Source organism: Castanea sativa, chromosome 8 (genome assembly GCF_040712315.1).
Source record: "Castanea sativa cultivar Marrone di Chiusa Pesio chromosome 8, ASM4071231v1".
Taxonomy (NCBI): Eukaryota; Viridiplantae; Streptophyta; class Magnoliopsida; order Fagales; family Fagaceae; genus Castanea; species Castanea sativa.
The window spans coordinates 21,110,187-21,122,908 of record NC_134020.1 but is presented as its reverse complement, the minus strand read 5'-3'; the positions used below and the strand labels follow the sequence as shown (position 1 = coordinate 21,122,908).

The 12,722-nt window shown below is 41.2% G+C and overlaps 1 protein-coding gene across 1 annotated transcript; it reads right to left on the bottom strand.

Moving 5' to 3' along the window:
• Positions 1–6,996: 6,996 nt before the first annotated feature.
• On the bottom strand, positions 6,997–8,259 carry LOC142605991 (uncharacterized). The gene is made up of 3 exons (XM_075777415.1): positions 8,002–8,259; positions 7,718–7,915; positions 6,997–7,623 (listed from the first exon to the last, which is right to left on the bottom strand). The coding sequence occupies exons 1-3, from the start codon at positions 8,257–8,259 to the stop codon at positions 6,997–6,999; spliced, it is 1,083 nt and encodes a 360-aa protein (XP_075633530.1).
• Between the last annotated feature and the right edge of the window lie 4,463 nt (positions 8,260–12,722).

The window sequence follows — 12,722 nt, the reverse complement described above, 5'->3', positions numbered from 1 at the left end:
TAAAATAAAACTTTTTTACAAACCCGACTGCTAGTGCTCTAATAAATTTATATTGGGTGTTCAGGTGATAATATAGAAATAATACTTTTTGTAGTGCTTGGTTTGAACCCACTTTTTCCTTTCTCACTAAAACAAAATGTATATTTTGTCGGCGCGTGCGCGCACACACACACACACACATATATATATATATATATTGAGATCAATTTGTCAATGGCTAAATATCACCAGTGAGATTTTTGGTGGATTGGTGTCTCCCTGATTAAATATTAATGTGTTTGAGATTAGGGGAGGTCACCAGCAGGGGCAACAATTGGTAAATAACTGGATTTATACAAACAAGTACGTTTTTTGTAAAATAGAACTTTTTTACCAATCCGGTTGCTAGTGCTCTAATAAATTTATATTGGGTGTTCAGGTGATAATATAGAAATAATACTTTTTGTAGTACCTGGTTTGAACCCACTTTTTCCTTTCTCACTAAAACAAAACGTATATTTTGTCGGCACACACACACACACACACACACACACACACACACACACATATATATATATATATATATATATATATATATTGAGATCAAATTGTCAATGGCTAAATATCACCAGTGAGACTTTTGGTGGATTGGTGTCTCCCTAATTAAATATTAGTGTGTTTGAGATTAGGGGAGGTCACGAGTTTAAAGTTCAAACTACCAGCAGGGGCAACAATTGGTAAATAACTGGATTTATACAAACAAGACTTTTATTTGTTTGGACAATACATAAGTTAAGTTCTTTATATCAAGTGTGTTGAATTTGTTAAAAGAAATTGTCTAATCAATTAGACGTGATGGTTGCTAATTAAAAAATCAATTAATTTTAATGATTTTTTTATAATTTGATTTAAAATATATGATTTATAATTATAATGACATCCTAACTAGTTTTAAATTGTTCATGATATATAATAAAGTTTCATTCAATCTGTATATTATTATTAGCAACTTGTAATTTTATGTATATGCATTGATACACATAAAAAATACAATAAGATAAATTGTATAATTCATATATATAATTTAAATATTATTGATTGTCATTCTTATATTTTGTTAACTCTTTAAAAAGTCTTGTAAGAATATTATTAGTATAAGGACCAAAAATCACGTAAGGAATTAAAGCCCACTTAAAACAAGAAGTGGATCCAATCACCTAAAGCCCAAAACAAAGAATTTGTAGAGAGGGAACAAAACAACAAAGGACTGCTATGTCCCGAGGATTCCATTCAAAATAAAAGGAGTAAGAAACACTCTTCCATAGGCTTGCCTGAGGAGAAATCTATTACATTCAAATATTGTTCATTCAATTCACAGAGTTGTGTTTTTTTTTTTTTTTTTTCCACACTAGCCTCTTTCATCCCTATCTATACTCCCTCTTCCTTGCATCTCCAACGTCAATCTCCCACCTAACCCATTTTTTACGTTGACACTTGTTCGATTGCTTGTAGAAGGTGGTGAAAAGAAACTACTTAGCTATGATTCGCACTGTTCAGGTCACCTCCACATCAATGCAGCTGATAAAGCTGTTGCTCATCGTTTAATGCGGTCAAGAAACCAGGTGCAGAGCATTCAATGCGGAGTTCACAGGCTGTCTACCCCCAAACCAGATATTTTCTCTCTATGCCATATATCACCAGTCTACTCTTTGTACTTTTCCATGCAACCTTGTCCTCGGGTCCTCGGCCCTCATCCCCACTAAGATATCCTTCGACCCATGATTTTCATCCTCGGTCTCCGGCCCCCCACAATAGCCCTTTAAAACTTGTGCTATTAATTCTGAACTAAAAGCCAAGTTTTAACTTTGCAAATTAACTACCCACGTGCCATTTATTTTCCCATGTGGTAACGTCTTTTCGCTTCCTATGACACGATCCTGACGCTTCGGAATCCATGATCAGTCATTATGGTGTCAGGCGGCTCCTTGTCTCCCCACGTTCTACGGCTCGATCAGAATTGTACGGTTCTGATTTTCCCCTTAGTTATGAGCGGAAAAATTACCGCGCATTTTTGCCCTTATATAAACAAGACATGGGGCTGGCTGAGGTTCATTTTGAGCATTTTGACGATCTGAGTTGAAGAAAAGAAACCTCTCAATGAGCAATTTTAGCATTCATTCAGAGGTGTGTTGGTTTTCTCGTTGATTCTTTTTTTTTTTTCTTTTTTCTTTATTCTTTCCATAAGACTTAATGGGTAGATATGCTAGGTTAAAAGATACCGCTGAGGCAAGGGCAGTTTTTAAGGCCTAAGATAGAATTCCTGATGGTGTTGAAATTCAACACTGTGAAGAGGGGGAATGGTTAATCCTACCAAGGCCTCCCGAGTCCGTGGTAATTCCAATGACCGCCTTTATTGAAGGTGGGATGGAACTTTCCATAGGGAGGGTAACCCGGGACTACCTCTTAAACTATAGATTAACTCCAACCTAATGTTCCCCCAACATCTTTAGGATTTTGGGGTGTGTAGATGCCATAAACCGTAAGATGGGGACTAACCTTACCTGGCATGACGTAAACTGGTGTACAACTGCCAGAATGGAGAGAAAACTAAATACTACATGAAGTGTAAGGTTCCCGCAATTAGACTAATCTCCTGCCTGCCTGACTCGGGCAAGGGCATGGACAAGAATTTCCTTATTGTCTCGGGGAACTGGTACAACAGATTACACTGCCTTACCCAAGAAGGGGAGCCAAGTAGGGTTCCCGATAACTGGAGTAAGACTCGGGATTTTTAGTCAACTTCATTTACGTAGTGATTTTGCACTTAATAATTCTCACTAACGATATTCACCTTTTGTGGCAGACGAATATCACACCTCCAGCCAGACATTTGGTAAACTTCCAAGACCTAAATAGGATCCTCAGGTCGGAGATATTTTTACATAAGGACAGACAACTCATGGCAGCGCACGTTATTCTTAACTACAAGCCCTCTACTAATCGTTTTCAAAGCCCAAAAAACATTATTAGAGCCAAGGATCTGCGTTTGGCTTTAATTGACGTGGTCGTACCAGGTTTCTTATTGACCAAGCCTCCTCTAGAGGGGACCCAAGACGCCCAGCTTCCAGCGCCCTTAGCAGCCAGACTCATCTATTCCCAAGAATCCCCCATCCCGTCTGAGGACGAGGAGAGGGAGACTACACCCGAGCCCATCCATCCTGAGGTGACAAAAAAAGATTTCGAAGTCTTTTATCACGAAGACGCTCCCGGTACTTCCACAACTCATTCTTTGGGAAAATGGGTTTTCAAGAAAAAGAATTAAATTTCCTCGCCCTGCTAAAAGCCCATGCTAGGGACTCTTCCCCAGCTGTAGTGGTACCACCCCAACTCGCCACTCCGGTTGTGACGCGCACCTCGCCTGCCGAGGTCGTAGATAAGAAAAGGAAACGTGGTCAGGGAGGAAAGAGCCCTGAGGAAACCAAAGAAGCAGAGATCGCCAAGCCACCCACTAAAGAAACCCGAGCAAGAAAATGGCAGCAAAAGAAGTCTGCACACACTAGAACTTCTAAAGAGATGAGCGGAGATCAATCTAGGAAAGCTTCAATCTGGAGACCCATCTTCACCTTGAGCTCAGGTAATCAAGTACTTGATGATGCCAACCTGGGGGACCCCAAGAAGGGTAGCTCAAGTTTGGTGGCAGAATGCCTAGAGAAGGCGCTATGCTTGCCTGAGAACATGGCTGAATTAAGGTCTTTCAGGAAAAGAGAGGTCTTCCTGTCTTTGAAACAAGACCTAGTCAAGGTATCACATCATGTCTATGCACTAGTATAAATGGTTTCATCTCTATGTGTGTGACACTTACATTGTTGCTCCTTTTACTATCTCTGTCTTTTTGTAGGCTGTCCAAGCTGCCTTTATGGCTGAGGAATGGGTAGACCACTCCTTGGACGTGGCAAGAAAGGCTGAAAATGGCCAAGAGGCTGCAGTAAAGGCTCAAACTGAAGCGGAGCAAAAGCTGAAAGACACCCTCGCCTAGCTATCTGAGGTTGAGAAGACTTATAGGAACGCAGAGTCCGCACTCAAGAGCTACGAGATACAAGCGGCTGATGCATTAGAAGCCAAAAGAAGGCCCAGAATAGAATGACTCTTATAGTGGTAGAGCTGAAACAAACGAAGAAACTACTAAAGGCTAAAGACAAGGAGAAAGCTGAGGCTGATCAAGCAACGTATGATGCCGGCATGAAGAAGACAGCGGAGAGCCTCACTGCCCAGCTTAGGGATGTTGCTCGTGCCTTCTACCTGGAGGTGTGGGGCCATGCCTTGGATGCTACGGGGGTATCTACCAAGTTAGAGCTTCGGGATCAAGACAAAGTATACTACCCTCCTGCATTACAACTGGCACCCATTCCTCCAAAGCCTCCAACCGACTCTAGCTCCGTTCGCCCTTCTTCCACAGTTCCCCCAGACCAAAATCCTTCCTCCACTTCTGCCAAAGGTAAAGAAAAAGGAGAAGATGTGCCACCAACAGATGATGTGGTAGTCGTGGAGACTGAAGAGGATGTGGTCGAGGTAGTGCAATCGAAAAGGAAGAAAAGAGACAAAGAGCAAGAGAAAAAAGAAACTAAGGAAAAAGAGTCAGTTGCTTGAACTTTTAGCTAGAGGAACTTAAAGACATTTTTGTAATGGCCAATGAATTAGTGATGCCCTGTTTTTGCGTTGTACCTGTCCTTAGTTTTAATAACAAAAACAAAACGTTGAAATCATTCTTCATTATTTATTATTATGGGTAGTTTTGTACACATTCTTTTCTTCTTGTTGATTTCATTTTCATCATTTCATATGTTTTGTTCCCGTCTTTCTTGCCTGGTAATCACTCTGTGGTGCTTTACCATACTGCCACAACTTCACTAGTACATTAACTTCTATAATTTAAGCAAACTAGTACATAACATTTACTTGAAACTGGACTTGGAACCTGCGGAATATGCTTTTTAGTTACGCTTCAGAATTATGACCCAAGAAATTGAACTAAGACCAGATTGCACCTTATCCCCAGAATGTTTCTACACCATGTTAACTTTCCCTAGGCTTGTGACCCAAGAAGCTGAACAAGGCCTAGGTTCAGTTTAAAACTTAAAAGCTTATGCCATCATGTCAATTTCCGTAGGCTTGTAACCCGAGGAGCTGAACAAGGCCTAGGTTCAATTTAACACTTAGAAGCTTATGCCATCAAGTTAATTTTTCCTAAGCTTGTGACCCGAGGAACCGAACAAGGCCTAGGTTCAATTTAACACTTAGAAGATTATGCCATCAGGTTTATTTTCCCTAGGCTTATGACCCGAGGAGCCAAACAAGGCCTAGGTTCAATTTAACACTTAGAAACTTATTCCATTACGTTAATTTTCCCTAGGCTTGTGACCCGAGGAGCCGAACAAGGCCTAGGTTCAGTTTAGCACTTAGAAGCTTTTGCCATCATGTTAATTTTCCCTAGGCTTGTGACCTGAGGAGCCGAACAAGGCCTAGGTTTAGTTTAACACTTGGAAACTTATGCCATCAGGTTTATTTTCCCTAGGATTGTGACCCAAGGAGGCGAACAAAGCCTAGGTTCAGTTTAACACTTAGAAGCTTTTGCCATCATGTTAATTTTCCCAAGGCTTGTGACCCGAGGAGCCGAACAAGGCCTAGGTTCAGTTTAACACTTAGAAGCTTTTGCCATCATGTTAATTTTCCCTAGGCTTGTGACCCGAGAAGCTAAACAAGGCCTAGGTTCAGTTTAACACTTAGAAGCTTTTGCCATCATGTTAATTTTCCCTAAGCTTGTGACCCGAGAAGTCGAACAAGGCTTAGGTTCAGTTTAACACTTAGAAATATGTTAATTTTCCCTAGGCTTGTGACCCGAGGAGCCGAACAAGGCCTAGGTTCAGTTTAGCACTTAGAAGCTTATGCCGTCATGTTAATTGCTTCAATACATCTACAAATGATAGTAAAGTAAGATATAATCGAAACATATACAACAAAAAAGATAATCCATTATTAATAATAGTAACGCCATAGATTGTTTACATTCTAGGGACGAGGGATTACATTTTCATCCAAGTCTTTCAAGTAATAAGCCCCAATACCTGCTACAGACGTGATCCTATACGACCCTTCCCAGTTAGGACCCAGTTTGCCCCATGCAGGATTCTTTGCTGTCCCCACTACTTTTCTTAGTACAAGGTCTCCTGGAACTAACGGCCTCAATTTCACTCCCTTGTCATATGTTTGTTTGAGCTTTCATTGATAACTGGCCATCTTCACACTTGCTACCTCTCTTCTTTCCTCAACGGTATCAAGACTATCAAAGGGCATGTGATTATTTCCCTCAACACTATACTGATCAAATTTCAAGGTTGGAAATCCTAACTCCAGAGGGATTACCGCTTCTACCCCGTATGTCATTGAGAAAGGCGTCTCACCTGTCGATCTACGGGGGGTAGTGCGATAGGTCCATAACACATAAGGCAACTCTTCTACCCATTTTCCTTTAGCACAATCTAACCTCTTCTTCAATCTAGCCAGGATAACCTTGCTAATGGCCTCGGCTTAATCGTTTCCTTGAGGATAAGCCGGTGTTGACTACCCATTCCTTATTCCCAAATCTCCACAGTATCTTCAAAAGGCTTTACAATCAAATTGAAGGCCATTATCTGAGATCAAAGTATGTGGGACTCCAAACCGAGTAACATTATTCTTCCAGATGAATCTCTTTGCATCTACATCTTTGATGTTAGCTAGTGGTTTGGCCTCTACCCCTTTAGTAAAATAATCTGTGCCGATGAGAAGCCATCTTCGATTACTAATCGCCTGAGGAAAGGGTCTGCCGATGTCCAAGCCCCACTGAGCAAATGGCCATGGGCTGGATAATGGATTTAAGACTCCCCCCGGTTGATGGATATTTGGTGCATACCTTTGACATTGGTCACATTTTTTTGCGTAATCTTGAGAGGTTTTCTGCATATTTGGCCACCAATATCCCTAGGTTAGAGTCCTATAAGCTAGGGACCTACCACCAGTGTGACTTCCACTTATGCCTTCGTGTAATTCTTTTAACATGGGCTCAACTGCCTCAGGATGTACACACAAAAGATACGGACTCGAATAAGAGCGCTTGTATAACTTCTGCTCCTCAGATAGCCAATAACGGGGAGCGTTTCTGCGTACCTTTTCTACCCTAGTCTTATCCTCGGGCAATATACCTTGCTTTAAAAATGTCACAATAGGATCCATCCAACTCGGCCCCACTTGCATACTGTGTACCCCAACTGCCGGTATGTTGACGAGACTAGAGCTTATCATATCCTCTACCAACACCACCCGCGGAAGCTTCGATCCTAAGGAAGTAGCAAGCATAGCCAATGAATCAGCGTGAGCATTCTGTCCTCTAGGGATTTGCTTCAATACAAAACTCTTAAACCTGTTTAAAGCACACTTCACCCTACTGAGGTACCCTTGCATCCTTTCATCCCTAGCTTCAAAATCTCCATTGACTTGTCCGACGACTAACCTGGAATCACAATATAATTCTACCACTTCTCCTCCTAACTGTCTGACCATCAGGGCTCTTGCTAAAAGGGCCTCATTGTTAGTGGCTACGAAACCTAACTGTAATTATTTTTCCATGATCAACCTCTTGGGAGTAATCAACACAATTCCAATTCCTGCTCCTTTTTTGGTTAAACGCTCCATTTGTATAAACCTCCCACGGGGGAGCATTGATGGGTAAGGCAGCTGTCACTGTTAAGATTACCTCTTCTTTCTTGAGGTTATCTTCAATGAACTCCGCCATGAAATCTGCGAGGACCTGTCCTTTAATGGGTGTCCATGGCATATATTTGACATCATAAGCTCCAAGTCTTGTTCCCCATTTTGCCACTCGGCCTATGTATCTGATTTCCTTAGAAGAGCTTGTAAAGGTAGTTAGGTGAGCACTACTACCGTGTGGGCCTAAAAATAATGTGGAAGCTTTCTCATGGAGTGTACAATAGTTAACACTGCCTTTTCCAAGGGTAGGTAACGCATTTTAGCATCTTGTAGAGATTTGTTAACGTAATAAACAGGCTTTTGGATTCCATCATCATTCCGTACGAGGACGAGGCTGACAACATAATCTGTGACTGCTAGATAGGCGTACAACACTTCCTCTTTCTCAGGTCTAGAAAGTATGGGTGGACTATCTAAATATTGCGTTAGATCTTCGAAGGCGAAAGCGCATTCCTCAGTGATTGAAAGTCTTTCCATTTGTGAAGGGGCTGATAGGAAGGACGACACTTGTCCGCTAATCGATAGATGAACCTATTTAATGTGGCCGCCATACTAGTCAACCTCTACACCTCCTTGGGATTCCGAGGAGGATGTAAGCCAACGATGGCCTTAATCTGATCAGGATTGACTTCGATTCCTCGATGCGTTATCATATAACCAAGAAACTTCCCTGAACTAACCCTAAAAGAGCACTTAGAGGCATTTAAACGCAGCTTATGCTTTCTCAGAATTGAGAATGTTTCTTTCAATTCTTCCAAATGATCTTCTACCCTCTTGCTCTTAATCACCATATCATTAATATAAGCTTCCATATTCCGCCCTAACTGTGACTCAAACATTTGAGTCACCATTCTCTGATAAGTGGATCCAGCATTCTTGAGACCGAAAGGCATTACCCGATAATGATAATTGCCATTAGGCGCGCGGAAAGCTGTCTTCTCCTGATCAGATAACGATAAAGGGTATCTGATGATAACCTTGGAAAGCATCCATAAAGCTCATCCAAAAATGTCCCATAGTAGCATCCACCAACTGATCAATTCTAAGAATGGGAAATGGATCCTTTGGGCACACTTTTTTTAGATCAATAAAGTTTACGCAAACTCTCCACTTCCCATTCTTCTTTTTAACTACCATAGTGTTGGCTAGCCACTTAGGATAAAAGATCTCTTTAATAGCTCCAGCTAGTTTCAGCTTGTTTACCTCTACCCTTATAGCTTCGACGTAGTCCCGAGACGCATGCCAAAGAGGATGTTTGCATGGCACAGCCTCGGGATTGACATTTAACTGATGACAAATAGACTCAGGATTAACCCCCGGGACGTTATACGTCGTCCAAGCAAAAAAACTTTACTAACTTTACTTTCTCCAAAGCAGGAAAATGAGACCTCACCTGGAAATATCTTTCCTCATCTTCCTCTATTAACACCCTCTCTAGGTCCTCAGACAAATCTCCACATGTCTCAGCATCACGTCCCTGTGTAGGGCTCTTTAATTGCTATAGAGTTTTCTGACCTGCCCCCATCTCTGGGCTCTCAGTTAACCTAATGATTGTAGACACTAAACACTGCCTGGCCACTGCCTGACTGCCAAGTAACACTCCTACTCGTCCACTGGTGGGATACTTGACATTTACATGCAAAGTTGATGAGACCGCACCCATGGCATGAAGCCATGGCCTAGCCAAGATGGCCATGTAAGGTGAGTAGGCCTTTACAACTATGAAGTTAACCTGCACTTCCTCGTTCTCAACCTATACGGGCAATCTAATCATTCCTTGAGGAATCACCGGTTTTCCATCAAAGCCCACCAACGGTGAATCGTACTGTTAGGACATATGTGTTTCACTTGTTTAGAACATATGTCATTCATTATTTATGTAATTGGCTAATCCTTTGTCAAAACGCACTTTACTTGTAATTTGGTAGATTGAAGATGAGGTTAATGCTTTAAGAAACAAGGTTTCAAGATCAAGTGTTAAAGCCATGCAAGTCTGTTCAAGAAACAAGTTTAGAAGTGTTCTTCATTAAAGCTCGACAGCTGCATCTATCTAGCTTTAAGAAGTTGGTCTAGCCCCAAGGCTCGACAGCTGTAGCTGTCGAGATTTAAGAAAAACAGATTCCTAGTTCTGTTTTGATTTTAATTCGTGGATGTGTCTTTAAACCTTCTTTTCTCCTAATCCTAGACATATAAAAGGATTATTTTAAGGGCCGTCAAAGTGTGGCAAGTTTCACAAGCATTGAGAAATCCTTGTTCATGCAAATTGTAACTTGAGACGAAGTTCTTGCCTTAGTTCATCTCTCTTGAGAAGAAGTTGCTATGTCTTTGCACCGTTGGGTTTTGTAACCAAACATCTTCTTGATCTTAATCGTGTGGATGAATTGAAGAACTTTACAGCCAACAAATCTTCTCTAGTTGGTGATTGAAGTCGCATACTGGGATCCACGCAATTGGTTAGTCACGTACTTGGGAGCCGTGCATTAAAAATGAGAAACTGTCACTACAAAACAAGTCCAATTGGGTATTAGAGTAAGGGTTCAACTGTAGGTTGGTAAGGTACTTGGGATTCCTTTACTTGTAACCGTTTGTTATGATAATAGTGGAGTTTCGAGAGTGGTGACCTTAAAATCACCCAATGGGGTTTTTGCCGTGTAGGTTTTCCCCATTCGTAAACAAATCACCGTGTCATTTATTTTCCGCTGCATACTTAGTTTAATTGGTGATTTGTTTGTGCTACCACGCTCTTTGCATGTTAACTTGATTAATTAATAAACTTGGCTAATTAATCAACTTAATCCATCACAAGGGGTCAATACGTTTTTGGCCTATCAAGCGGTATCAGAGCAGGCACACTTTGATTAAGGTTTATCTTTGTGTGTGATCCATTGACCCCTATTTTTCATGGATAGAGGTCGGTCTCTTATTGTACCTCCATTGTTTGATGTTACTAACTATGCATACTGGAAAGTATGCATAAGAGCTTTCTTACAGTCTTTAGATGAGAAGGTGTGGCAAGCTGTGGAGATAGGCTGGACCAAGCCTAAAGAAGCGCCGGTCGATTGGGATGAAGCCAAGATCAAGGCGGTAAACTTCAACAATAGAGGATTAAATGCCTTATTCAGTGCGGTCACTAATGAAGAGTTCAAGAAGATATCCTCCACTGAAACTGCTAAGGAAGCATGGACCATCCTCCAGACAACCTATGAGGGAACAAAGGCTGTCAAAGATTCGAAGCTACAAAGGCTCACTACAAGCTTCAAAGAAATTAAGATGGAAGAGGATAAGTCATTTGATTAGTTCTATGCCAAGCTCAAGGTCATAGTGAACTCAACCTTCAATCTTGGGGAAACCATTCCTGAACCTAAGATTGTGAGGAAGGTGCTCAGATCTCTACACGAGAGATTCCATGCCAAGATCACGGCGATAAAGGAATCAAAGGATATTGACAAGATTCCTTTAACTAAGCTGGTCAGTAATTTGCAAACCTATGAGCTAAGGTTGACAAGAATTAGCAAGACGAGTAAAGGCAAGAGCATGGCACTGAAGACCAAGAGCAGTGAGACAGATGAGTCATCAGACAATGAAGACTCTAAGATGAAGTCCTACATCACAAGGCAATTCAAGAAATTCATGAAAAATGCAAATGGAAAAGGCTTCGACAAGGACCGTAGGCAATCTAGTTCTTCTCAGTTCAAGAGCCAAGATAAAGGGACAAAGGATGCTAGGGAAGGCGATCAGTACACTGTTCCTGCAGGACCCAAGTGCTTCAGATGTCAAGGCTTCGGTCACATGAAACAAGAGTGTCCCACATATCTCAAGAGCATTTGGAAGAGCAAGGCACTAGCTGCTACTTTGAGCGACACTGAGCCTGAGGATGATTCCAACAATGCAGATGATGGAATTTTGAATGCCTTCACTGCCACTGTCAATCCTCTTGAAGGGATTGTTGAAGATGTGGATGAAGAAGAGGAATTGGTGGAATCCAAGTTTGAAAAGATGGATGATCAAGATGATATCCATACAGCCTATGAGAAACTATACAAGCTTTCTGAGAAACATGAGAAACTCTATAGGCTAGCCACCAAGAAGCTAAGTGATGTGGAACTTAACCGTGAGGAACTTTCCACAAAGTTTGATGAAGCTACTCAAACTATTGGGGCACTGAGATTCGAGAACAATTTCTTGGCTGAGAAGATCAGGAAGCTTGAAGCAGAGCTGTTTTGAGTTAGAACTCAATTGGAGAGGGCATCAAGTACGAAGCTGGATGAGATGCTCAGCATTCAGAAATCTACTTCTGATCAAACAGGATTGGGGTATGAATTTTCTTCTTCTAATATTGCTTCTGCTAGTATCACTATTTTTGTTCTGCCTGCTAATAATATTAAAATTGATAAGAATGATGTTAAAACTGATTTAGCAAGTGAGAACCTAGACAATGGTAAATCTATCTTAGGAGCACCCCCTAAGCTTGAGAAGAAGGACACTAAAACCCTAGGACTAAGAAAGCTAACCCTCAAAAGCCTAAACAAAAGAAGCAGCATCTCTGTCATCATTGTGGTATTGCCGGTCATACTCGACCAAATTGTTATAAGTGGTTAGCCACTCAACAGAGCAATGACATGATTGCATCTGGGAACCAGAATCAGCTTCAAACCTTTCTTGCTCCTCTTGGAGATCTTCTCAAAGCTCTCATGTTCCTTTCAAACTTGAACGGTTTCAATCCTTCCCCCTCATCACCGGTTCAAGGGTTTGCTAAGAGGAAAGGTTCTTCCAAGGTATGGAAGGAAAAAGGTTCCAAGTGATTTATTCACTTTTTCTCTCTCTCCCCTTCTTGTTTTTGTTTTTGCATTACTTGTGTGTTTTACTTTAATATTTTTGAGTCAGTCTAGTTTTATGCATTGCTTTGCTTTATTTAACATGTTTTTGTTTGTGTGTTTTCA

Bases quoted from the DNA above. Each gene is read 5' to 3' on its own strand.
- LOC142605991 (XM_075777415.1), bottom strand. From the start codon at position 8,259: ATGGAAAGACTTTCAATCACTGAGGAATGCGCTTTCGCCTTCGAAGAT. The intron at 7,916-8,001 runs GTACACTCCATG...AGCTCTTCTAAG, and splicing joins AAAAGGCAGTGTTAACTATT to GAAATCAGATACATAGGCCG. The intron at 7,624-7,717 runs GTTTATACAAAT...AAATAATTACAG, and splicing joins TCAATGCTCCCCCGTGGGAG to TTAGGTTTCGTAGCCACTAA.